General features: G+C 41.9%; 4 protein-coding genes across 5 annotated transcripts; 3 read left to right on the plus strand and 1 right to left on the minus strand.

Moving 5' to 3' along the window:
- Positions 1–1,184: 1,184 nt before the first annotated feature.
- fzd6 (frizzled class receptor 6) lies at positions 1,185–10,755 on the plus strand. Its single transcript, XM_083679178.1, has 7 exons — positions 1,185–1,298; positions 2,643–3,053; positions 6,188–6,384; positions 6,757–7,759; positions 7,909–8,057; positions 8,287–8,703; positions 8,836–10,755. The coding sequence occupies exons 2-7, from the start codon at positions 2,868–2,870 to the stop codon at positions 8,990–8,992; spliced, it is 2,109 nt and encodes a 702-aa protein (XP_083535304.1). The 5' UTR covers positions 1,185–1,298; positions 2,643–2,867; the 3' UTR covers positions 8,993–10,755.
- Positions 10,756–11,029: 274 nt separating this feature from the next.
- Positions 11,030–15,393, plus strand: LOC310811517 (collagen triple helix repeat-containing protein 1-like). 2 transcript variants are annotated; one of them, XM_083679703.1, is made up of 5 exons: positions 11,030–11,203; positions 11,802–11,876; positions 13,739–13,957; positions 14,338–14,554; positions 15,238–15,393. In XM_083679703.1, exons 1-5 carry the CDS (start codon positions 11,084–11,086, stop codon positions 15,378–15,380), a joined length of 774 nt encoding a protein of 257 aa, XP_083535829.1. In that variant the 5' UTR covers positions 11,030–11,083; the 3' UTR covers positions 15,381–15,393. The 2 variants fall into 2 exon arrangements, with proteins under 2 accessions (XP_083535829.1, XP_083535830.1); XM_083679704.1 differs by lacking the exon at positions 11,802–11,876.
- A 1,412-nt stretch (positions 15,394–16,805) lies between these two features.
- LOC310811516 (solute carrier family 25 member 32-like) lies at positions 16,806–20,098 on the minus strand. Its single transcript, XM_083679702.1, has 7 exons — positions 19,721–20,098; positions 19,327–19,477; positions 19,004–19,089; positions 18,300–18,454; positions 17,671–17,784; positions 17,308–17,453; positions 16,806–16,960 (listed from the first exon to the last, which is right to left on the minus strand). The coding sequence occupies exons 1-7, from the start codon at positions 19,905–19,907 to the stop codon at positions 16,834–16,836; spliced, it is 966 nt and encodes a 321-aa protein (XP_083535828.1). The 5' UTR covers positions 19,908–20,098; the 3' UTR covers positions 16,806–16,833.
- Positions 20,099–20,270: 172 nt separating this feature from the next.
- Positions 20,271–27,383, plus strand: dcaf13 (ddb1 and cul4 associated factor 13). Its single transcript, XM_083678667.1, has 11 exons — positions 20,271–20,439; positions 20,668–20,867; positions 21,075–21,182; positions 21,351–21,440; positions 21,586–21,741; positions 21,893–21,970; positions 22,078–22,160; positions 22,353–22,517; positions 23,123–23,258; positions 25,920–26,083; positions 26,867–27,383. Exons 1-11 carry the CDS (start codon positions 20,370–20,372, stop codon positions 26,952–26,954), a joined length of 1,338 nt encoding a protein of 445 aa, XP_083534793.1. The 5' UTR covers positions 20,271–20,369; the 3' UTR covers positions 26,955–27,383.
- The last annotated feature ends 394 nt before the right edge of the window (positions 27,384–27,777 follow it).

A 27,777-nucleotide genomic window follows, 5' to 3' on the forward strand; every position in this document is an offset into this window, starting at 1 on the left:
GATGCTCAGAAGAGTGGGATGAGTGGGAACATGACAGAGAAAGACCATTATGTTGAGGCAATCGTCATGTTGTCTCTGAGGAGAAGCATGATATACTTGTTTGAGAGACAGCAGCTGGCAGAACAGACTAATGAGTTTTGAATAGAAGCATTTTTCCAGTCACTTCATTTCATTGACAAAACTAAATAAAGAGCAATGCCAGTGGTTGTATCTCATACCATTTGAGTTACAGTGAAGGATTGGCTGCCTATCTATGATCTTGTTTGACTGAAATATACTGACTGTATGCAGCCTGTCTCCCATCCACTACCATCCTGCAGACACTCACTGAACACTTTATTAGGAACACCTGTACACCTTCTCATGGTGGAGGTGGTGTACTGGTGTGGAGAATGTTTTCTTTCCTTTGAGCCCATTAATACCAATCAATCATCACTTGAATGCCACAGCCTATTTGAGTATTGTTTCTGACCATGTGCATCCCTTCATGGGCACAATTTTCCCATCTTCTAATGGCTACTTTTAATGGCTACTTCTAATGGCTATGTCACAAAGCAAAAGTCGTCTCATAGATCCCATATTTCACACGAGATTCAGAGGAACACATACAGTGCTGTAACCTGTAAACTAACTACACTCTGAAAGTGTAGGCCTACTGCTTAACGTGATAACAACATGATAACATGATAACATGGAATCAAAAACTTGAATAGAAAAGAAATAATCAAAGCAGGCCAATGCTAAATCATTTCTGCCATCTACTGGCCATTTCAGTCAACCACATAACAGAGTTATCAAAGATCACCACTTCCAATATATACATTTCATTGTGATATTGATTGACCCAGCTTTTTATTCCCTCTATCTCTAACGTACAATGAGATCTGAGATACAATGACAGTTGGAACACAGCTGTTAATACCATTCTTTAACAGAAATCGAATTCCACAGTTTAGGAAAAAACACAATTTCTATAAAAATCATAGGTTGTATTTGAATCCACAGATAAGGGATGCGATTGAGGAATTATCCTTACTATATTTCTCAATAGGAAAATATCTCACTCTAAAAGGCCTAGGAGTTAGTTTGATCACTTTACTAATCTGATACACTTGACCACAGTTGGCTACAGCTTCCCTGGATTGTTACATTGTAACTACGGAATACAGGATGTTGAGTTGAAAGGGAGAAGGCGGAGATTTGGAGAATTGCGGAGTCGCAGGAAACATTAGAAAAGAATCCCAGCAGAATTGCTACGGAATTGTGTCTAATGTTTAGGAAGAACTAACAACTAAAAGGTAAGTGCGCGGTGGCCACTACAACTCTGTTTCTTTAAGACTTAAATAAATGTTACTTCACTCATCTAGGCCCGGCCTATCTAAGCCACTGAGCCAGGGATGTTTACTAACCTCGCTCCCCGAAGTTGGTTGACGACACGGGGATCAAATGGGCGTCTCAACCCATGTGAAAGGAAACTTTTAGTCTTTAGTTTTTAAGAATTTGTAGGTACGTTTTGAGTGTACATTTTGATTAATTCTTAAAAAGTAGTCTGGTAGTTTTATTAAGAAGTTTTTTTCTGTTGGCCTAAAAGAAATAATCAATGTGTAAATCTAGTGGTCCGAAACAGATCAAGTAATTGGAAGATTTCATAGGCTATGGGGCTACTATTATGTGCTATTATTCATACTATGGGAATGTTATATCGTCCTCTTATATACAAATGAAATATTGTGTTGACTAATCTATTACAGCACTGTAACAGCCATATGCTTGTAGTTGTAAACATGCCTTCGTTACAAATGTTGATAACATACATTGTATGGCATAATCTGCAGTACACAACTGTATCCGTATATGCTACAATGTAAGTGATGTCTTGAACAGTCCATGTTGTTAATGTGTTATTAATAATACTTAATACATAACTTGTTACCGTTACAAATTAACTGTTTTGTAGATCAGTGAAAATGTCAGTGAATATGAAAAACATGTCATATTATGATTGCCTGTTGATAGGTCTATATCATCAATTCAGTAGCCTATTGATCAACTTGTTTAATGTCGAAAATGAAAGAAACCACACTATAGATAGCAACTGCACATCCACAAGAGAAGGGCTGCATTCATTTGCTCAGTCCAGCAAAAACAAACGATATTCAATGCAAACTACATGCGTTGTAGTCAAGAAATTATACAAAATATTTTTGCTTTATTGAGTACAAAATATCCATGTTTCATGGCTACATGTACAGTGAATGACTAGCTTACCTGCGTGAGAGGGCCTCCTTAAATCAGACACTCTTGCGGCTACATTCCAGACTTCATAGGAGACGATGCCTGTATCAACAAGATGAAGTGCACGCTATTGAATTAGTCTTCAATTCAATAGAAATCTATTTGCCTCTGTGTCTCTCTTACATTGACTTCTACCTCTGCAGAAGAGGATGAACTGATTTGATTGCTGGAAGTCTTTTCCTAGTAATAATAATCCACTCAGTCCCTGATAACCCACTCACCATTTTGTATGCCTTAGAATATACCCCAGTCTAAAGCTGTCATTGACTCTTATACCAATCTTCATATGATCACAGAGCCCTGTACTAAGTGAAAAGCAGATAAATGACATACAGTGTAATTTCTAGGGCTTGGGACTTCCGAATTTGAGGCACATGCTGATTCAGTGGGGGTTGTCGGGAATGTGTCACCTGCTGCTACCCCTGCCGTCTCCACGGAGATGACCCCTGACAAAGAAGAATGTGGATGAAGTGTGAGCCAGCGTCCAACATTTAGGCATCTTTACACTGAACCAAAAAGCGGTTACATACAAATATATTACCAACCGACTGGTCCTCTACCCAGCTGTCACAATGGTGATGCCAGGACTGGTTTGGGTGTGCTTGGCATTGATTGGGGCAAAATGCTGCCATGCCCACAGTCTGTTCACCTGTGAACCTATCAAGGTCCATCGCTGCCTTGGGATGCCCTACAACATGACCTTCTTCCCCAACATGATGGAGCACTATGACCAGGATATAGCAGCCAGCAGAATGGAGGTAGGTCTTTGGATTGATAATAACTTGCTCTTCTTTTAAGCACAAAGCCATTCAGTTTTCTGTTTCTGCAGTAATTTCTCTCTGTTTGCTAGTAATCCAAGCATGTGCAAAAATAAGTATTGCCATGCACACAGTGCTATGTCAACACAAATAAACTCTGTCATATCATTTTAAAGCTGAATATTTGGTGTTACACCATTTGACGTTCTTCAAACTCTGTTGTAACTATATTACTTGTACTCCCTACTGTAGGATGTAGATAAACAACTTTGTTTCTTGTGAAGAGTAATGTGTCCTAGCATTCCAAAAGGGTTACCATCCCTCTGTCACTGTAGTGTTTGGTTACATGATGCAGTAAAGTGTGGAACAGTGATATACTGCAGGACTCTTTGTGTGCGATCTGGCAGAGGTGCGCTTCTTATTTCAGGGCAACCCCAACCACAGGGATCTTTGGCTACTTTGTTGTGTGGGCCCTTTGATTTAGGGAGGAAGGGGAGGGACACACCCAGTCACACACAAAGGCTAGCCTGCATTCCACACTGTACTCTCTCAACCTCTCTCTCTCTCTCTCTCTCTCTCTCTCTCTCTCTCTCTCTCTCTCTCTCTCTCTCTCTCTCTCTCTCTTTCTCTCTCTCTCTCTCTCTCTCTCTCTCTCTCTCTCTCTCTCTTTCTCTTCCTCTCTCAATCTCTGTCACATTTTACTTCAAACGTTGTAACCTTCTCTAACATTGTTTTGTCCTTCAGGTGATACTTTACACCTATTGGAAAGTCTAGGCCTACTATGAGTTGCTGTATGTTTTGTTATGAATTTGACTTTTCCAATAATTAGGCGTTCTCTTGTGCTCTCCTGTGTTTCTCCTGTGAGTGTTTTTCAATACGATTTTCCGGTGGACTATCCTTTTCCTCTATGGGCTTTGTCCTTGTGCTGACAATGTGCCTAGATTCCATTAGTGTTGGCAGCTTTTCAAATACTGTATGGTACCTTGATAGACCTATATTAATGTGTGTGTGTGTGTGTGTGTGTGTGTGTGTGTGTGTGTGTGTCTGTATGTGTGTATATATAATTGTATTGATATTTCTGTTTCAAATGCATCCTTTGCATTTTGTGGTTATACCATTTTATTACTTGAGTGTTCTGTCTTAAGTTTAGGGACCTTGGGTTGAAATTCACAGCACAGGGTTCAATGGTCTTTCAATGAGAACATAAACCAGTGCTCAGATTCCATGGGTACAAATGTGTTCATATTTACAGTGGCTCCACAGAAAAAAAAAAGAAAAGAACTGGCAAATTGTAGAGTAAGAAGAGCTCATTGAGATGGAGCTTTGGACCTCCACAGGAGTGAAACAAGGACGCTTACAGTCAGTGAACGAGTTGCCCAAGCCCCATCTAGGTTTGGGCAACTGCCAAACTGGAGCTAAGGCAAAAGAGAGAGAAAACATTGAATGGTGGGGTTGTTCGATTGGCCCTGTGTTGATTGTAGGAGTGCTGGGTGGGTAATGTAGCTTATACAGTGTAAACCTCAGCAGGATTTACTGCAGGCATAGTTCTGCATAACTGCATTTGTAAGATAAACAAGAAAGTTTGATAACACTACATCTGATCTACACCAAGTGGCCCTTGGATTAAAATGACCACATGATTACATCTGTAATTGTTGAGAGAAACACTATCATTGTTTTGGTAATGGTTTGTGTACTTTTTGATGGTATCTTGAGCTTTTGCAGTAAGTACATAAAGAAGTTTATTTTGACAAACCCTATTCAGTGTGACTGGAAGAAATGGTTTGCAGCATGTATTGCTTTGGATATGTGGACTGTAAGGAATATCTACCCTTTCCCTATTTACCATTTTCCAGTCATGTTTATAGTATTTTTATATATCTGGCTTTATACACAAGGAATTCAAATCTAAAAGGAAAATAGAAAGTAATCATTTCCTTTTGGATAAAGGAATTTGGATTTTATACAGCTAACGGTATTTTCTGGGTTCAGAGCAGTCTCCCCACAGCTCTGTCCATTTCAGTCAAAGGCTCCCTCTTGACTCCTGGCTTGTATGTTTCCAAATGGTCATGCAGTCATTTTCTGATGCCGATTCCCACCCCCACTCCTCCTCAAATCTGTTGAAACGGAAGAATATGAGAGCCAGCCTGTGAAAGGGTTCCTTTGTGTGGCACTATAGAACATTACAGCCTCTTATGTACTGTAATGTATTTCTCTTTTTCAACCAAGTCATGTGCACTGGAAATCAAAACAACAGTATTCTACACTCACCGAGAACGTTATTAGGAACACTATACTAATACTGGGTAGGGCCTCCCTTTTTCTCTCAAAACAGCCTCAGTTCTTTGTGGCATTGATTCCACAAGATGTTGGAAACATTCCTTTAAGATTCTGGTCCATGATGACATGACTGCATCACGCAGATTTTTCAGGTGCACTTTCAAGCTATGAATCTCCTGTTCTACCACATCCCAAAGGTGTTCTATTGGATTCAGATCTGGTGACTGGGAATGCCACTGAAGAACACTGACCAGTTTGAGACGACTTTTGCTTTGTGACATGGTGCATTATCATGCTGGAAGTAGCCATTAGTAGATGGGTAAATTGTTGCCATGAAGGGATGTACATGGTCAGCAACAATACTCAAATAGGCTGTGGCATTCAAGCAATGATTGATTGGTATTAACGGGCCCAAAGTGTGCGAAGAAAACATTCCCCACACCATTACACCCCCTCCTGAATGAGAAGGTGTACAGGTGTTCCTAATAAAGTGTTCCGTGAGTGTATTTATGGCTTCGCCCATGGCAAGGGACCTTCACTAAGTCACCCTCATCTACTGCAGTTAGTGTATCATCAAATGGCATGTTGACTGATTTTAACATTTGCCGGATGTACAGTACATTTTGATGTACAGTATAGATTAATCTACTTGAAATTAATACTGTTTGGATAGATTATAACTTCCAACATGACAAATATCTGAATGTATACACTTGTTCAGTTCCATCCTCACCACTATGATTGGCTTTCACATGAGACCTCTATGCATGTACTGTCTTGTCCTGAATGCAATTATTGCTTGCACATGAGTATGACATGCCTAACAAGGTGTATCCTCTCCTCTGTCCCTGTAGCCATTTATGCCCCTGGTCAACCTGCGATGCTCTCCGGACGTGCACCACTTCCTGTGCCAGGCCTTTGTCCCAGCATGCTCAGAGGAGACCAAGGTGATTCGTCCCTGTCGTGACCAGTGTGAAACGGTGCTCTCCGACTGCAGGAAGGACATCAGCACCTTTGGCATCACCTGGCCCCCAGAGATGCAGTGTGACAGGTAACTGTGCAGGTGTTGACTCTTTTCACACTAGGCCTGATTCACTAGGCATCACCATGGTGCAAAACCCTGAATGTTGTACTGAGCCACATTTAAAAAGACATGTATAGGCACCTACGTTTCCTAAACAGCTAGTTGGCCTTTCATTATATATACGGTAATGAAGTAAGCACTTGTACTGTATATCCAGGGCTCACTAGAAAAGAGTTAAAAGTGCCTTAAAGAGGGAGCCTTTGACTGAAATGGACAGAGCTGTGGGGAGACTGCTCTGAACCCAGAAAATACCATTAGCTGTATAAAATGTCTAGGCCTTTATCCAAAAAGGCAAGAAATGTACTCAGTCGTATCTTTCTGTATCTTTTTTCCCTTTAGATTGGAAGCTTGCCACATCTCCCCAGATGGCTCGGCCTTCCCACCAACCACTCCCAAGAGCTCTCCATCAACAAAGAGGGACCTTGGCTTTTGGTGCCCACTGCTGCTGAAGACCAAGCCAGGGCAGGGCTCATATTTTCTGGGGGCTCAGGACTGTGCCCCCCCTTGCTCCAACATGTACTTCAAGCCCCATGAAATTGAATTTGCCAAGAACTTCATTGGTGTGTGCTCCATCGTCTGCCTCTGTGCCACGCTCTTCACCTTCCTCACCTTCCTCATCGACGTCAAGAGGTTCCGCTACCCCGAGCGACCAATCATCTTCTACGCTGTCTGCTATAGCGTCGTCTCCCTCATCTACTTCATCGGCTTCCTGCTGGGAAACAACGCATCCTGCAACAAGGCCTCACACCCGGCTGCCTTGGATACGGTGGTCCTGGGCTCCCAGAGCAAAGGCTGCACACTGCTCTTCATGCTTCTCTACTTCTTCTCCACGGCAGGGATCGTGTGGTGGGTCATCCTCACCATCACCTGGTTCCTGGCCGCCGGACCCAAGTGGAGCTGTGAGGCCATAGAGAAGAAGGCGGTGTGGTTCCACTCAGTGGCCTGGGGGATCCCCGGGGCTCTGACCATCATGCTGCTGGCCCTCAACAAGGTGGAGGGGGATAACATTAGTGGGGTGTGCTTTGTGGGGCTGTACGACCTGAATGCCCTGCGCTACTTTGTGCTGCTACCGCTGTGCATAGGGGTCATAGTGGGCCTCTCCCTGCTGCTGGCTGGCATCGTATCGCTCAATCACGTGCGACAGGTCATTCAGCACGATGAACGCAACCAGGAGAAGCTGAAGAAGTTCATGATCCGCATCGGTGTGTTCAGTGGTCTGTACCTGGTGCCGCTAGTCACTCTGCTGGGCTGTTACATCTACGAGCAGAGCCTACGCAGCACCTGGGAGAACACCTGGATTAACGACCGCTGTCAGGAGTACAGCATACCCTGCTCACACAAGGTAACATACATTCACTCAGCAGGAGAACATATTCTTCATATTGGGATATGTTAGAAATAGTCAGATGTTGAAAAAGGCAAATGATGTCACGTAGTGTAATGTAATGTAATCTTCCAAGCATTTTAATGTCAGCATTTTGTTTGTTACAGACCGCAGATTCTGGTCGACCAGACCTGTCCCTGTTTTTGATTAAATATCTGATGACACTAGTGGTGGGGATATCCGCTGTGTTTTGGGTCAGCAGCAAGAAGACTTGCTCAGAATGGGCATTCTTCTTCAACAGGACTCGAAAGAAAGAGTAAGACATCCCCCACCCCCTCCACATTCCTGTATTATATAGAACTTAAGAACATAATAAAGTTACATAAGAACATTATGTAACTTACAGTTAAATATTATTACTAGAGTAATTACAGTGTTATTACACAGGTATAAGATCTAATGTGAAGTGTTACTGCTTGGAGTTCCATTTCTGTCAGTTGTTCAATGTGTGTGGAGGTGTCATGGCCCTGTTCTCTGCTCTGCAGTCCCATCACTGAGAGCCGCAGAGTGCTTCAGGAGTCCTGTGAGTTCTTCCTCAAACACAACAGCCGTGTCCAGCACAAGAAGAAGCACTACAAGCCCAGCTCCCACAAACTCAAGGTCATCTCCAAGTCCATGGGCACCAGCACTGGCGCTGCCACCACTACCAATCACGGCACCTCTGCAGTCGGCAACCATGACGCCCGGGGCCAGGCCTCCCTCTCCGAGGCTCGGGGCTCCTCTGAGATCTCCGGCAGGGAGCAGCTAGAGAGGGCTGCCTCCAGCCGAGGGTCCAGGCGTGGGGAGCCCACCGGACAGGCTCTGTCTGGGGTGAGAGAGGGGATAGAGAGACGCAGTAAAACGGGCAGCTCCAGCAAGGTCAGCAGTCGCTCTGAGAGCTTCCAGAGGATCCAAGAAGGAAGGTACGCCTAAAACTTTCCTCTGTTTTTTTTAAAGTTGAGTTTTTGGTACGTATTATCTTAAAATTTTTTTTCAAAAAGTTGCGTTTGCTGTAACAAACCTTTGGTTTCACCATTGTTTTTTCTTTTCTTCAGGATGACGCCGAGAAGTGATTTATCAGAGGCAAGGCAAATGCCCAGTGGACAGCACCCAAGTTTAAGCCACACCCACAGTGGCAGTGCAAAAGGCTCCGCCCCTCACCTGGTTCGCCAGGTAATTGAGGAGAACAGGGACAAAGACAGCAGCTGCTGAGCCCCAACAAGCAGACATCCATTCTCCAGCCTTCCACATTGAAGAAGCAGGAAGACACTAGTATGCAATCAACCAGCGTCCTGAAGAGCTCCATTAGACTTATCCCCCAGGTGCGGCTGCTGTGTACACAGTATCAATCAGCTTTACTAAATGACTGGCCGCATTAAGGTGAATGAGGGCACAGACACGTGCAGCTCTTCAGGAGCACAGCTGTATTCTCACTGTACAACAACCAGTTGTTCTCCGGGATAAGGTCTCATGAAACCTATATACAAAGAAAGATACACTCTGTTTGTTGATTGATATATCAAATGCGTAGAATGTACACTGGCCAATGAACACTATATTTATGTGAACATTCAAATCATCGATCACTGGACTAGTCTTTACACTGAGTTAAAGCGCTTTGAGTAAAACATTGTCAAACAAGTGAAACTAGGTAGCTGTGGTAAACTCAAATTTCATGTGCTTGTTAGACAATTCTATCATGACACAATTAGTAGCATTGGTAGATTAGTCTTTGTTATAGGCCCTTTTATATGGCCATTCACAGTTAAGGAGTTTGTTTGTGTACAACAAAAAAGACTAAATGTCAATATGAACCATAGCTCCTCCTAAGACAGTGTTGTACATATAGTACCGTGACGACTATTCTTCTACTCTACCAATACACTCTGTAAGTCATCTATTTTCGACATAGTATTTCAATTACATGGTTTATTTCAGTATTTCTATAAATAGTTACAGTGTATACGTCGTTTTAAAATGTAGCTGATTTTCAACTTTTCACAATGTGTCATCAATTTCATATCTTGTAGATCTGGATGAAATATAAGCTTTATACTATCTTACTGTAAAAAGAATGAGCCTCTATCAACTTCATCATGTCATGTTCTTCAAAGAACCGACAGATGCTTTGCATGTGTGACACAGTCATTCCATATCTCCAGCCAGATGTGAGGACAAGTAATACAGGCTTCCAGTATGTGAATCTTGACCTGTTTGTTGGATATTGTTCTCTCATTCTCATTCTTCTCATTCTTGATAGGCTACATTGTAACGGAAATCAGAGCATTAAGATGATTCAAAGATGTGCTTGTGTTTGAATTGGAATGTATCTCTCAGAGGGGGGAACATGGCCAGAAGGTCTTGTACTCTTATTATCAATGAAAGCTGGGAATGTGCGTGTATGGTGCCTACAGTAAATATGGATTTTTTCTTCTTTTTTTTGTCCAAAATAAGAGGTTTGGGTCTTTGTTCAGGGTTTAAAATTAGCATGATTCTTAATCCTTCAATTGTACACAGTTCACTTGCAAATGTCTCCCTAAAATGCTTGTTGGGATTATGTCTTTGAGTAACACACTGTTTGTAAAGAGCATGTAACCATACATATGCACAGTACTTTGTGTAAGTAGGCCTATTGCTAATCCCTCTCAGTGCCTCCCTCTCATTATTGTGTCCTGGTTCAGAACCATTCCTTTACCAAAATCTGATTATTTTATTATGTCACAAGACAAAGAAATTAGCTAAAGGGAATTGCTTGTCTTGCTTCCACAGTTCATACATATACAAGTTCTGTACTCATTCTTGATGGCATATGGTTAAGGATTTGTTTAGGATCACTGTAGATTTTTAAATTACACTTTTAAAAATGCTAAAGAAGCGACATTTTGTGACTTTTTTTAGTGTTATGTATGTATTTGATACATTTTATATGGGTTCCATTTCCTTTTGATAAAATATTCTTGAATAAAATAAACTGAACTGTAATGTGTCTTATTTTATTAGGCTAATGAATAAAGCATAATTTAGTCTGCATTTACTAGCCTTTTCCAATCAATGTTGCTTTGTTTGTGTCAGAAGTAGACTTGATATACTATGTTATTTACAGGTATTTTATGGGTGGTCTATTTTTTTTTTTTTAAACAAACTTTCAGCGGCAAAGCAGCTTCGCAATCCCATTTGAGAACACATTTTAGACAGCCTGCCCCACGCCTTCTACTTCCCTAGCTGCTTCACTTAAGAACACTGTCCGGAGCCTGCACTGCGTCTGACTGAGGCAGCGCTGTGGTCTCAATCCACAGTAGGTGAATGAATATGGTGACTCTTCCAGCGCGTATGCTGATCCTCACCTGCGTGATTCTACCACTTCATGGAATAGATAAAGTGAGAAATAGAGGACTTCGCCAGAAGGATGCTGACTTCGACAAGGTGAGCGAGTCAGTGAATCCGGGAATAAGGCGTCTCAATAGTTTGTTACAAAGCAGAACAAAGCTAGCAATAAAATAGCCTCGTTTTGTTCTTTTAATTATGTTTTCTTCTTCTTAAAGAAATCGAAGAGCTACAGTATATGCTAAATAGTTAGAAAGCGTTTACATTTAGTTTTTTTGTATCCTGAAAAGTTTTTTTTAATCTGAAATGTGATTAATATGCTTAAATTAAATCTTAATAAAATCTGAATTCTGAGGACTGATGTCAGTTATCAGTGACACTCAAAATGATTTTTCTATATATCCAGGTTACATGTCAGATATCATGACGTTTTTTTATAACAAGTTGTGCATAACTGATGCAGACATAATGTTGGCCAAGATCCAGCACTGTTTCCAAAAAAAGATTTCCAGACAGTCAGGAAGTCATGAGGGGTCTGGCTGGTTCATTGTCTGCCCAAGATCTGTCTTTTCTGTAAGAGGAATGAGGCTGTGTGTTTTTTATGTAGTTTAGATCTGATCAGTGATATAGACTTGCAATAACTCAGCAGTGTGGCTGTGAACTATATTGATGAACAGCATCTTATGTCACCATCTAGTGCACTGGAAACGATGCAGACAAACCAAACTGCACCAGCCACTCTGACGATGCAAGATCCTCTTATTTAAACATGGTAATATCTCATCCTTTCCAGAGCCTTAGAGTATTTTCCTCTTTCCTCACACTGACTATGCATGCTATGTATGCCTATATGTGTGTATGTAGTGTAGCTAGTTCTGACCCTTGCTTGAATCTCAACCCAGTCTAAAGTAACAATAACAGCCTGTATCCCTGGTGTTGCAGCAGTGGTCTGTTTTGTCTCTGTGTGTTCAGTAGTTTGTTCAGCACTTTAAGAACTAGCATGGAAGTTTATAGAGAATTCAGCTCTGTGGCTGAGAGGACAGAGGCTCCATTCATTACGTTGAATCGCCTCCAAAACCAAATCAAACCCTAGTAAACATTTCAGACATTCCCTCAACTTTGTGAATTACTAGTCTTATACTGGCATTGGATCATGATAATGTAAGTACAGTACACATCTATAAATAGTTGCAGAGGCTTTTCTATATTGTGTTACTAATACTCATACTTCGGGCCATGACTAAATGACCTAATGAGGAAATGTCTAGACCTATGATATAGTTATAGCGTTATAGCCTATTAATTTGCCAACATGAGCTTTAGATCCCTCAGCTTGCTAGATGAGCCATGATGTAAGCCACATTACTCCTCCAGAGCAGGCCTTCAGGTGGCTCCATTCTCACTTAATTGCAAAAACAGACATGGTGTCCTCACTATCCCATTTGTGTCTCGACAGCTGAGATTGAAATACTGTAATTCCAAACCCCATATTCCACAGATTTGATGTTTGCATTCCTGAAGTGCTCTCTCAAATACTGTCTTAAAGATGTGATTTGAATAATTATAATGTCTCCTTTTCCCCAGACACTCAAGTTAGAACTCATTCTTGAAATAGCCAGTATAATGTGAGCTCTCTCTCTCTTGTTATTTCTCTTTTGCTTGCTGACTCACGGCTTTGCCTTATGGCCATAGGCCATAAACTCTACAGCTGTCTGCCTGACAAAAAGCTGCCATTTTCCTATGTCACATCAAGTCCTTTTAGTCAATGTTCATCTGAGAACAAGGCTGCATTACTCCTACAGATAAAAAGTGTCTTCAAAGAGTATCTCAAGGGAGCAATGTATTGGTTTAGGCCAAGGATATGTTTATAGTGCAGCAAACTCATTCTTTACAATTCATTGATTTCCTTACAATTAGCCTGTGCTACTATACATGCAGTAAGTGTTATCATAAAGTTGCACATTCTTACACTCTATCTAAGCATGAGGGTCATGTGATAAGCAGTCATTTTGGATCAACATTTTTTCCTACTAAGTGTGTGGCATGGTTACTTTGGCATAGTAGCCTAAGTGTGAATCACTCTGAGTAAGAGGCAGCATCTGTTTAAACAACGCTGGACAGTTGGACAGTGAATCACGCTGAGCTGTACTGAGTGACCACAGAGACAGACTTAACAGATTTAGAGTGTGGATTCCTGATTAGCTCATGCTGTCTTTGCCTTTCTCACTTCATTTGGCCACATGCTGTTAGAAATGCTCTAAATCATTTACTCAGCATCTGGTTTTGCACCTATTCAATTGAGTCTACAGCACTGGAAGTCTTTACATCTAATTACCTATTTGCCTTCGAGGACTTTGATCGACATGTATATGAGAGTGTAGTATGCATGTGATCGAGTCCATGTCCTGGTTAGATGGAAGGTTGCTAGTTAGAATCATGATTTCAGATCAAAATAATCAGTGAGAGGAAAGTGGATTCCGGCTGAATACTCTCTGCAGAATGAACCCGATAAGACCTGATTATTCCATGACCTGTCGAAGAATCTGAAGTAGGATGTAAACTAAATGATTGTCCAGTTTGGAGAGCCTGTGGGTTTGGCCTGACTGTACTCACTCTGTGTCTCTTGTTTTCCAGTACAACAGCTGCCCACAGGGCCCGGCTGGCACCCCTGGCAGAGAGGGCAACCCTGGCAGCAATGGCATCCCTGGGACACCAGGCATCCCGGGACGCGATGGCCAAAGGGGTGAGAAAGGCGAGTGTGTGAGTGAGATCTTTGAGGAGCCATGGAGACCAAATTACAAGCAGTGTGCCTGGAACTCCTTGAACTATGGAATCGACTTGGGCAAAATCGCTGTAAGTGACCCATTGTGTTCAACTGACACAATCTGAGATACTGAAAGTGTCTGATCACATCATTAATATCGTCTTTGAAATAAATGTCATTACAATGCAATGCAATGAATATAGTGGAAGAAGTTCATCAAAGCACTTGAAAGCAGCAATTACCATGCGAGGGCTTTTCTTTCCTTATTGGTGTAGGCTGTTCTTTCTTTTTTGGAGTACATTGCCGTACACTGAAACGATCCCACTGACAACCAATTTTGCAAAGGTGATGAAACAAATGAGATTAAAGCCATATCACTCTCTAGGTAGCTGGTTGGATTTTTAAAGAAGTAGCACAGAATCCTCACAGTGCCATTTTGTTTATCCCCCTCTCGTGTCTTCCACCATAGGACTGCACATTCACCAAGCTGCGTTCTGACAGCGCCCTGCGTGTCCTGTTCAGTGGCTCCCTCAGGCTCAAGTGTAAGACGGCATGCTGCCAGCGCTGGTACTTCACCTTTAACGGGGCTGAGTGTACAGGACCCCTCCCAGTTGAGTCTATCATCTACCTGGACCAAGGCAGCCCAGAGCTCAACTCAACCATTAACATACACAGAACCTCATCTGGTAAGCCCAACACGTAACCGAGTGAAGACACTCTGGCTAGTGGTCTTTGTTGTAATTGGTGGGTTTGTTTCAGCATTGGTGGAAGAAGGTTGCACTCAGATATGTGTAATCCCAAGTCTGCTTTCAGTCATACTGTAGGCATTTGTTGTAGGTTTGCACTGGAAAAAAAGACTAGAATGATTTCACAATGATCTATCTTGGTTTTCAATGTGTTTAATGTACTGCACCATAAACACAGAGAAGCTTGAAAGCATGCATGTTCAACGAACCCTTCCCGAGCTGAAACTCGATCCTCCATTTTATCACTAAGCAATATGGACAACAACAGGTGTCTTTACTGCTTGTATACAAAATGTGAGAAACAATATACAATTACATTTTTTGGCTGAAATTATGTTTAAAAGAGATTTTAAACATGAAAGCTTTTTATCCCCCACAATTATTATTATTATTGAACTCTTGACATTGCCGTACATATACAGTGGCGTAAAACATTTATTTGAAGCAAGATATCACTTACTCACTTGAGAATTTTATTTGTCTGAATCTGGGAATTTCATCAGTGTGGTAGAACAATGCAATAAACTGGCCTTTCCTTGGCACGCAGTGTGGGTGTTCACTTAGAGCTGTGCTGTTAAAAATAACTTTGACCTTTATATTCTCTTCTTCTCTTACTTGACCAGTTGAAGGCCTATGTGAAGGGATCAAGGCGGGGTTGGTGGACGTCGCTATTTGGGTGGGGACCTGTGCTGACTACCCAAAAGGGGACGCCTCCACTGGATGGAACTCTGTATCCAGGGTTATCATAGAAGAGCTGCCTAAATGAAGCCCTCTCTTTAAGTGGTAAGGCCCATATCTGACACTGTGCTCTGGTTATCAAATAGGATAGCTATCTAAAGCATAGAACAGTATCATTAATGTTGACTTAAATAGTTTGTACTGTCTATAAAACATGACATCAGAAAGGCCAAACTACTGTGTACAGGATTGGTACTCTGGCAACCTGAGGTTCTATCGCCAACTGTGTATTTCTGCTCTATGAAGGGTTGTCTGTTGGTCCAGCCATGGATAATGTCCAACTCTAGTAATCCAATGAGATTCTGGCTACACTTCTACTCTGCTGTGCGTATAACCTTTTTATGCATTACTGTCAATAAAGTAATATTTTGTACAAATACAATATAATTCAGTACTGTGTTATTCATTGTGCACACTGTAAAACATTTGATAAGGTAAACCTTATTCTCACCATTATCTTATACATTTCGCCAGAGAACAAGACGATTAGTCAATTGCTTTTTGCATCACATGATAAACTAAAAAAAGAACACCCTAAGTTGAAGATGATAAAAACAAATGACAATGAAATACAGTACAGCAGTTAAGTTGAATCCGAAGCTAAAAACAAAGCAAAATTCTAAGAACAGTTGCAGAAGAGATCATTTTACCTACAACTACGCGTACATGAAGTAAAATTATATCACGGACAAATACTTATAAAACTGACAACGCATTAAAATTTCTCTATTGAAATTAAGGCCACAATATGTTGAACAGTGTAATCAGTCCTTTGTCTTCTCATTTCATACGTGTTCATTCACATAAAAGTTGACATGCACTATAGCAATAAATGACAGCAATCACACATGCACATATTCAGTCCCCCTGAGAATAAAAGGAATGCTGATATCTTCGTCCTAACATGGTGGAGAGAGGGAACATTCTGCACTGGAGGAACAGCCGTTAGCCAATTCATAGATGATTGTTAAAGCAAAAACAGATGAAATATCTAACTTGTGATAATCCATCGCTTTTAATTCCAACATAAAACAAACTTGTTGTCAACAAGTCTGTATTCATATCACAGCATTTAAGAATGACTACAACCACAGCAGCAGCCTCTAAGAATTGTTCAGTCTGCTTTGATGTTTCACATCACATCCTGTATCCCCAGAGGCGACTGTGATGCATGATCCAGGAAAGAGACAGAAAGACCTCTTTCAATGCCGATCTGCACCTGCACTGTCATCAGCAACACATCTCACTGAGAATCCAAAACCTCAATGCATAGCATGGTATCAATTATTCCTTGTCCTACACATTGGTAGTAACATCTTATTGCACCACATACTTTTGGAGTCACAGTTCTTGTCTCTTCTTGTACCACAGGTGCAGGTGTCATGTTGGCTCTCCTCTCCTGGGACAGTTTGCTCTCTAGCGCCACACACACACAGTCCCACTTCCCATCTCTGTTTTCCTGCCGTGGTTGTCTCCAGCCTTCATTTGTTTTGCCCAAGCAGACAGCGAGAGACGTTCTCGTACACCACAAAGGTGATGCAGCAGGCGGGGGTAACACGGATCAGGTTGGGCACCATGCCTTTGTAGAACCCAAAGGCACCCTCGTTCCTGTGAAGGAGTGGGCAAAAATACAGTTTGTCACTTTTTACAGAGTAAAAAACCTCACAAACTAATCTTCCCCTTTCCCCTAATCCTAAACAGAAATTGAAAATGATGGCCAACATCTTTTTTTTTCTTGCAATATTATGTAACCTAGCTGACCCCCTGAATACGTCCAGATAACAATAATGACTGTTTAGCTGAACTATAATATTAAGCATAATCTTATATTGCACATCTTAATCATACCCTGTTAGAGTGCAATATATGAGGTTAATGATTAACAAAATAAGTCAAGGTAAAATATTTTCAGGATCCCTGTATGGAAATGAACAACATGAGTGGCCCGGGTTTACCTCCATGTCCTTCTGACAACATCCACGACTCCATTGTACTTATTGTGCTGGTCCTGCAGGCGAGCGCGGACTACCTGGTATGGGTATGTTGTAGCCACAGCAAATGTTTTGGATAAAGCTGCCATTGTGATATATTCAAATGTGTTCTGTTGGGAGAGGGAGAGAGGGAGAGGTTAATTAATTGAGTTCATGAGTATGACATAGCTCTGTCAGTAGGAACACTCAATTGTGGGTCATCTTTATGAGTGGTTTTAAGATATAATATGCATATGGTTGAGTTAATAAAAGACATTTACACATTTCTGGACACATTTACAGTCTTCTGGTGAATTAAAGTGTCATTTTTCTTCACTCAGCACTCACCAGTTTTGCTTCTGAAGGCATGTTCTTGTATTTGTTGTAGTCTCTCTTGAGCTCCTCATAGGCCATAAACTGCAGCGCCCCATGAGATGTGCCAAATAAGCCAGGAACAAATCCCTAGAGGATTAAGGACTGTGTTATTTATTTGTATCTGACCTACGCCTTCATTTAGCGCCAATATCAATGGTACGGCCATGAATATTTTTACACAACCAAGGGACATCTTTGTTGCACATCGACTTGTACAGCATGCTTTACTGAAATCAATGACAGGGAGAATCCCCCTAGTGGTAGTCCACAAAACATGCATTAAGACAATTCAATCTATACCATGAATTAATTTAAGACCCTGAGGAACCTTATAGGTTTTTCCTCACCAACATATTGGGTAGAGAGATTATCGTGCGTATTCATGGATATGTGATATACAATTGGCCAATAAAAGTAACAATAATGTCACAGCAGCATTTCTACATTACTTCAATGTTGGCGTACTTGTAACATTAACCAGGATTCAAGCCATATTCACTGACTTCATATGGCTGAGACTTGGTAGCAGAGGCCCCAAGCTCCCACCAAACTGTAACCATCATGCATACAGATGACAGACATTGTTGTGTACTAAGCCTCACCCGGTATAACCCTGGAATTCCCTCATAGCGGTAGATCTTCACAAGTGCATCCACCATTCCCTTGTAGTGCTTCCTGGTGGGATCAGCATTATACTGCAGGACCAGCTGAGTCTTGCTAACCCAGATTGGGTTTGTTAAGGTGAGCGTCAATATCCCTGAAAGAAAGAAACAGAGGTAAGTTACTGAGACAACAACAATTTGTGTGACATACACACAATCTCTTTAAGTCTGTTGCTAACATTGTGGGAGCAATTAAACTGATAATGACTTTGAAAACACTATTGTGTTTAGTGAAGAGGTGGACCACTTGAGAGGCTTGAGTTGAATTCACAAAGAGGCCGCTCATGTCACTAAATGGAGGGTTTGATGTGGTCACAAGTTCAGAGCCTTATCTTATTAAGCGTTATTGATGTCACTTGAGGTAAATTATTATGAAACAATGCAGTCAGTGTTCCTATTTCCTTTACTATTGTTTATCAATGTTGTGCTTTATAAGTTTCCATTGGACTCTCTAGCATGACTTAAGACATATTTTATCACATGAATGTATAAAGATAACAAAGAAAAGGTCAGAAGATATATAATACAGTGTGAGTTTCACTGAGCCAACTTCATGAAAGGAGTGTTTTGACCTTCCAAGTGGTTGTTCTGGACATTACCCTCCATCAGTGTACCCATGAGGTCTGGATAGAGGCAGAACTAACCTGCTTGAGCTGCGGACAACAGGTGTTCTGTTGCAGTTAGTTCAGACTCATGACCTTCCTTAGTGTATTCCTTGATTGCATTGTAGCTGTGGGCAAGATGAAACAGCACATTATACACTTCATAGGACACACACAAGAGCTATGTTTGGGAATATTATAATGTAGGAGTGTTATCGATGAGTTCACTGATTAAAATCTAGAAATGCAAATAAAGGACAGTTGTAGCCAAAGGGTTCTACAGGCTTCTGACTGACATACAGAGGACTTTAGCTAAATCAACATATGCATCATGCTGTGTTATATACATGCTGTCATATACATACAAGAAGAAATAGAGGCCCCATGATGCTCCTGCACCCCAGATGTTGGGGGTGACTCCTTGGTAGAGTCCACGAACACCCTCCTGATACCAGATGCTTCTCAAACAATGGAGCATTCCATTGTATTTGGGCCTCAACTCCAGTCCATCACTTACTGCACCAAAAAGGGAGAACACTGTCAGTCGCCATAAAGTCAACTCATGTTACCCCTGTCACCACGCGCCTAATCAATTTGCCTAATAGCACTTGTTCCCACCTGTTCCATGACATATGTTCAACAGCTCAGCAACTTAGTGAAATTAGCCTGTCATAGCATCACCATCATCAAATTACAATGCAATACAATGCAACGGCTAACTTAAAACATTTATAATTTCAGAATAAAATAACCACCTACCTGCAAACCTGATTTTGACAAGATCAAGAGGGTGTAAAACCAATGTTGACACCACTCCTCCACTGAGCCCTGCAACCAAATTCTCATATTTGACATGGCTAAAGACTTGCTGGATGTGTCCGGTTATAGAGAAAGGTGTTCTCGAGGAGTCCGAGGGAGCAGAACCCTGATTTGGAGCAGGACTCATGTTTACCTGGCTAGCTATTGTAAATGTGTTTACCCAGTACCAAAGGTCTTATTCAACACCAACAGCATGCAGACGGTAGTAACTGCTAAATGTCATTCCGTAATCCGACAGGCACAACCTCCTCATGTTCAGGCATTTCAGTGAACCACGTTTTGGTCAGATGTCAAGCACTCCACGACCTTTCCAGTTGATCCTCGTTCCGTCCCATACATTTAATGAAATATGACGCAATTCGGAAGACTGTGTATCCCACAATGCAACGGTAAACTATTCCAAATCACCACTAGATGGCAGTCCAGGCTCAAATGCTACGATCTCTCCTCCCAGTGTTCGCTTTCGTCAAAGAAGAAAGACCCACGTGACGTCGAACGCTCTGACATAAACACATGGCCGCACGTTGAGTTATTTTTTACTGGATAAATATAAACCTTTACAAAACATTCTACGTGATTCTGACACGCAATGAAAGTTAAAGTTCTCAGCAGGAATCCGGACGATTATGTCCGCGAGACGAAGATGGATATCCAGCGTGGTAAGTCTGCTCTCTAGATCCGCACGCCACTGCCACTGGAGGGGTTTATCAGTGGGATTGTTCCTCACTGTGTGTTGGTGTTGCCCTGGCCGATCCTGGTTATTGGCTACTCAGTCAGCTCTAATAATTAACTTACTATTGATTGGGAGACTTTGTTAGCTAGCTAGCTACTTGATTTGCATAGTAACTTAGGCGCTAACGTAATTTTTTGTTGTTGTCTTTGTACAGTTCCTAGAAATTACGACCCATCCCTCCACCCGTTCGAGGTACCCAGAGAATACCAACGTGCTCTGAATGCTACCAAACTGGAGCGGGTGTTTGCCAAGCCCTTCGTGGCATCCCTGGACGGGCACAGAGATGGGGTGAACTGCATGGCCAAGCACTCCAAGAGCCTCTCTACAGTGCTGTCCGGCTCCTGCGATGGAGAGGTATATAGCAGTTTCTAAATACATTCTAATAAAGACATGGGTTGGTCTCTCGCAACAATTTCTTTATCACAACATGCTCAATAGTAATAATGACTAATTGTTCTCTTCTAAACCTTTGGATTTCCATTCAGTTTAATGTGCTTGTTTAAACGGTTTGAATTACAGCTGTTGAAACACATGTAACTCTAACCTTATTGTGATCCTCAGGTGAAGGTATGGAATCTTACCAAGCGAGAGTGCGTCCGCACACTTCAGGCACATGAAGGCTTTGTCCGGGGAATGTGTGTCCGTTTCTGTGGCACCTCCTTTTTTACGGTATTTGTTTTACTATTCATCATCCCCTGCTTTATTATATCAAAGAGGTCACGAAGGGCTTCACCTGAAATGCAGTCTTGCGCCATAGATTAAATCTCAAATGAAAAACATTTAATGTCAATCAAAATAATAATTCTTCCTCTTGTCTATATATTGTCTGAATAACAGGTTGGTGATGACAAAACGATCAAACAGTGGAACATGGAGGCTCCTGGCTATGGAGAAGAAGAGGAACCTCTTCTTACTATTCTTGGAAAGGTATTGCAGTGTCTTCTGCTCAGCTATTGTCTCTAAGTACTGTCAAATTGAACAAGAACATAAGATGATGTAGACAGATTTGGTGTGTCCCCCCCTTCACTCTCCCTTTGATGATGATGATGTATTGTTTTTGTATTACCTACAGTCTGTGTTCACCAGTATGGACCACCACCAGAAGGACGGTGTGTTTGTGACCTGTGGCCAGCAGGTGGACATCTGGGACGAGCAGAGGAGCAGCCCGATCCGCTCTTTCTCCTGGGGAGTGGACAGCTTCAGTTGTGTCCGCTTCAACCCTGTGGAGGTGAACCCTCTCTCTTTGTTTCTCAGTCCTATCTGTGTGGAATGGTATGTCACACAGTTCAGGATAGAGTAACCAACATGGGTATGATGTCTGTAAAGTTTTGGAAATGAATCAAAAGCTTAGACGAAAACCTTCCCCCCTCTTTTCTCAGACTGAACTTCTTGCAAGCTGTGCCTCTGACAGAAGCATTGTGTTGTATGACATGAGGGAAGCTGCACCTCTTAAAAAGGTATACTTCTATCTCCATAAATGTGCCCTTTTCTCTCATCTCCTTTGACGTCTACAGTACATATATTATTATATGCATATTGAAGTTGATGTTTGAATTTCTTATAGGTAATCATGAGTATGAGGAGCAATACATTGTGCTGGAATCCCATGGAAGCGTATAACTTCACATGCTCAAATGAAGATTACAAGTGAGTTAGAATATGATGTTGAATATGTGTTCATATAGTGCATACAAGTAACTCATGGAGAAATGTTTGTCAGCCATGTGTGTATTCTGATCTGTTGATTTTTGTGTTGTGAGTGAGAGTGTGTCCATTAAGGTGTGATCTACATCACTGTGCACCCCCACATTGATTTGCCTCTCTTTCTCCACCTTACAGTCTGTACACATACGACATGAGGTACTTAGACAAACCGGTCATGGTGCACATGGACCATGTCTCTGCTGTGCTGGATGTAGACTACTCTCCAACTGGGAAGGAGTTTGTCTCCGCTAGTTTTGATAAGACCATCCGAATCTTCCCGAAAGAAAGCGGCCACAGCAGGTCAGTGTGAGAGAACGTGCTGTGGAATAACCAGGGTAACCATTTTGTGTCCACAGCGATGCATGATACCTGTTCATTGTTCACTTCAGTTGTTCATAACATGTTTCTAACACGTTTGTGTAGCCTACACTTTTATTTAAAAAAAAAAGTAGTATACTATAGTAGGTTGTTTAGTAGACTTCATATCGCTGCACAATAAAATGGCACTTAGATTTACACCATCTCTAACAAAGTCAAATTAGAATAATTCTTTAATGCAGGACTGTATTGATTTTTGTTTGTGGGGCTATTGAACCTATTGCCTGTGTTTCATGGCTTGCTATTGATTTTGATACAGCATCTAAATGGCCTAGCTTGTGATTTAGCTGAACATTCTGCAGTCTGCTAAGCACTTTGATATGTGGATCAGCGTAAATATGGGTCTTGATAAGTAATGTGACAGCAGACTTACCCCTGGTTTTATTATGGTGCATGATGGAATGAAATACTAATTGAGAGCCACCTTTTGATTCTCAAAGTACCCTTTTAGACAAAGAGGACATTGTAGAACTACAGTTGGCATCATCTGACTGAGGGTGTGTGTTTGTCTGTTTCCATATCAACAGGGAGGTCTACCATACCAAACGTATGCAACACGTCATCTGCATCAAGTGGTCATCAGACAACAAGTACGTCCTGAGCGGCTCAGATGAGATGAACATCCGTCTGTGGAAGGCCAACGCTGCGGAGAAACTAGGCGTGGTAAGAGGCCTGCCCCTCTCCTTTTTAACCCTGGCGTCTGACTTCTTTAGGAGCCAGAGCAGTCTTGAAAGCAGCACACCTACCGTATGCAGTGTTGTTGAATGCAGTTTGCCCCCCTCCCAGTCAAATGTCTTGCAAAATTGACTCTTTGTATTGAGTGAATGACACATTTTTCATGACCAAGTATCGTTATGTTCTTCTGATACATTTGTTTGGGCTGCTGCAGGCTCTGTTCTCCCTCAATGGAGCTTCTTTTTGACCATGTGCGAGTTTGTTAGATTCTTCAACCTGCTATGGCTTGATGCCCACCCTCTCAGTGGGATGAGAGTGGGCAGATGTGCCAGGAGCAACTACAATGCCACTGCCAAGTGCTCTGATGGATGCTAGCTTACGGCAGATTCACTTTCAATAACAATAATGTACCAATAGGGACAGGGATGTGAGTGGCAGATTGGAGCAATGTGTAGCCATGTGGTTCCAAAAAGACGGTCTGTCCCGTGTGGGACGTAACGATGCACTCCAAAGGCTGGATCTGACATTAGTTATGCTCTGTTTAACGCTGAACATTCACTATTAAAATGATTGCGTCATTGAGAGTTCTTGAATTTGATATTTCCTGAAACAATATCTTATGATTTACTCAACTCTTCTTTTCCGGTTTCATGAGAATACTGAACAGCCTGCCGCTCTTAACCAATGCCAAAATGGCCATTTAAGGGTGAATTAAAGAGATTGAAGGCATTTTGCTGTGCCATCTCTAATATCCGCCCTTCGTTCCCAATCGGCTTCACTCTTCCTTATTCCCTTAATGCAGCTTAACAGTGGAGAATTGGCAAACTTTTGGCACTTGTTTTACTGTCAGTCTGTAAGACAAGATTTATTCGTAAGCTTTGCACTTAAACAGATCAGACGAGCCTTGCTCCTATCAGCAGTTTGAATCGGCCAATCACTTAAAGCGGGCACTCTGGAAATAATGAAGCATTAACAATCCAGTTGTACTGGAAGGGTATTTAATTAAAAAGAAATGCTGAATCAAGGCTATGTCTAATCTCAGGAGGAGAAAGTCTTCAGCCTGGCGAAGTCTGAGTTTCTATCTACAGTACAGCATCTCTCTCATTTCTGATGACTTCCCATAGGATGACCTTTACCCCCACAGTGTGAACTACACAGACAACCAGGCAGGGATGGAAAGACCACCGCAGTCTCTATGATATTGCGTGGAGTAACATTTACAGTCCTACTAGGAGATCGAGTCATATAGGTTTTATGCACCAGTAACACATTGTTGCTTTGTTGTAAATTCATCACCATATTACACTGTAATGACTCTGTAATTGATATGACACTAAATCTGACTCAATAAATCTACACACCGCTCATGCTGTTAAACAATATCTCCAGACAAACTTGTTCCCTCCAGAAATGGTGGATATTGTAAACTCAATATGTTAGTTATGTTGTGTTAGATAATGCAGCGTCAGTGTTGCCCTGCCCGGCTCCTCCTTGTATCTCACTCATGTTAAGAATTTCATAAATAACATTTAACAGGCTGTCCGCTCTGCCTAGGGATGCAGTGTGCTTCAACAGGATCAGCAGCTATTCGCTTTTCTCCAAACAAATTGAATTTGAGAAAAATCATTGCTTTTAATTAGAATAAAAGCCCTTGAAGAACGCACACTTAGAGAGCCTCTGCCTAAGAGAATCAGAGGCTCAAGGTTTTTATGAGAGGGGTGGGGGGGGAGAGTGAAGGGTGTGTTGCTCTGTTGTCTACTCTTAAGACCGTCATTGACTTAGACGTGAATGTGATGGATTCAAGCTTTATTTTTTGCTTATTGTACATACAGGCCAACATTTTACAATGCTGCCAGTAAGCAACATGTTAAGTCATAGATAGTATCTAAGTCACAAAGACATGCATGAAGTGCCTGTGAACGTGTGGTTGAGTGAGCAGATGTCTGTTAAAAATACAACTGTCTATCCCATGCTTAACACATACAATGCTCCTTTTTCCATGGTTTAATTTCGTAAGGGATATACTGATGTGTTTTAAATGATTAATAACATTTTATTTTGATTCATTTTTTTCTCTGGCAAATGTCCTCCATGTCCTCATTATGGTGCTGCAGTTGATAAGCGTATCGAAACGAGGCGTCCATGTGAATCTCAGTAGATTGATTCCCTTTGAAGGGAATTTCCTCCCCCTGTTTAGTATTCCATCTTCAAATCTACACAGGAGTTTCTTGTCTACTAACTTACCTCTACTGCAGTAACCTTGGGAGATGTGGGCTCCAGCATTGAGGAGGCAGTGGAGGAGCACGTTTTGGAGGGATGAGTTGGGTGTAATGTCATACAGGCCATGTAATGAAGTGAGGAGTCAGAGTCAACCCCTAGCATCTATAAACTATTGTAGATCTGAGAGGATTGGACAAGTGGAAGCAATTTGGCGAAATCTGAAGGTGGAGCCGTGAGTCGGTTGAGTACTGCTCATATGAACCCAGGAACACATGGCCAGACGCATGCGATCTGATCAGCTTAGCCCTGCCTAGCTGAGCTTCAAACAAAAGCTGTAAATGATATGATTCCCCCTCTAACCAACCCCCCCCCCCCCTTCTCTTTCCTTTTTTCTTTTCTTTGTCTCTCTCCCCCTGTGCCCTCCTGTAGCTGGCTCCCAGGGAGAGGGCTGCTCTGAACTACAGCCAGAAGCTGAAAGAGAAGTTCCAGCACCACCCGCAGATCCGCCGCATCGCCCGCCACCGCCACCTGCCCAAGGCCATCTACAGCCAGAGCAAGGAGCTGCGCGTCATGAAGGAGGCACGCCGCAGGAAGTAAGTGCTCTTTCTTTCCCCACTCTCTCCCCCCCAGTGGCTTCCTCTCCACCACACTGCATAGGCATAGAGGACCAGCCACTCTGGGTTAGATTAACTATTTTCAATAGATTTTCTTTAGTAGCAGTAATGCCACAGAATGAGTCGTCTCTATCCTTAATGAAGATGTTTATCAGCTCAATGGGGCCTGTAAATAGTATTACTCTGGACGTTATTTGGCACTGCATAGGGTTGAGGTTATTGGGGCGGTTGGCCTGGTCTTTGGCTGCACCACAAAGAAAAGTCTCGATCCCTGTTTACACAGGAGGTTCAGACCTATCCTGGCCTTACTCCAACTACGGCAGAAGGGCCTCCTAGTGTCCATGTAGCGGTTACAATGCTATGGCTAGCTGCCAGAAGAGGTCTGCCCTACCCAGGCACACTCACCTAATGGAAAATATGACTGCTCTGACGTGCCCTTATAACTTAGGCCTGGTCTGTTTCTTATCTACACTAATGTGTACGGTGATCGTTCCAGCTCGGCCTGCATCACCGCAAATGTGATGATTCATGGATTAGTCTGTTTTTTTTAAAGATAGTAGCACACTTGCGTGTCACGTTTATTGCAATATACACAGTCTTTTTTTTACATCAGTCAAGTACGTCAGTCGATGACGTGAGTTTAGGGCCATGACTACCTGCTCTGTTTACTCTGCTAATGCTTCTCTCCCTGAATATTCTCATGAGTTGATCTCTTGAGTTTGAGGATTGAGTTATTCATGGTTTTCATTGTGTGTTTTCCAGGGAGAGGAACGTACGCAAGCACAGCAAGCCAGGCTCAGTCCCGGTGGTGACGGAGAAGGAGAAACACGTTGTAACCGTGGTGAAATAGAGGAGGGAGATGGACACCAGCATGACCATCGTATTGCTCCCTCTGATGTCTCTACACATCTGAATGGACTTTCATTCCTCCTCTCCAAAGCTTTTTACAAAAGAGCAATACGGGACAATGTTTTGAAGATCGTTGATGTTGACACATTATTTAAGTGTCATTGCTGTCAATGACTTATGATGATGATGATGATGATGATTCTTCCATGAATGCTATGGAGCGGTTATTTTAGTCAAGAATTCTGTATTAAAATAGAATGATGACTTTATCAGAAAGTTCATAAAATGTGATATACAACTATCAGCAGAACAATATTTGTATGATTGTGTTTGTTTTTGAGTGTTATGAAAAGATGGACTTTGCTTGTATGTTCTGTACTGACATCATAAGTATTTTTGATTTGGCGAAAATATATTTTAGATATCTGGATCTCTTATGTTTATTCATTATATACAATATAAGATTGTCTTGATGCAAAGGCTTTGATTGCTTTGTGACTGTTTTGTATTTATTGTTGAACAACTGCTAATAAGGACGTGTCAAGGTTGTGCGTGTGTGAGAGAGAGAGAGAGAGAGAGGCTATTGTCAGTATATTGATACTAATTGACTTAGTCTTAATGAGGTATGGTTTCTATCCACTTAATTGCTGCAGGACTTAGCCATCCACACGCATGCCTTATTTCACAATCCTATCAACTCTTAATCCTGATGAGAGGGAGAGGGGAGAGGTGTGTGATGGGTTTTAGGGTCGGGGAGTGAGTGGAAAACGATGTTTGGGAGGGGTTAGGCTCTGGAGGGGAGAGGAGGGCAGGGGTGTTTGAAG

The sequence above is a fragment of the Argentina silus genome (assembly GCF_951799395.1).
Source record: "Argentina silus genome assembly, chromosome: 10".
NCBI lineage: Eukaryota > Metazoa > Chordata > Actinopteri > Argentiniformes > Argentinidae > Argentina > Argentina silus.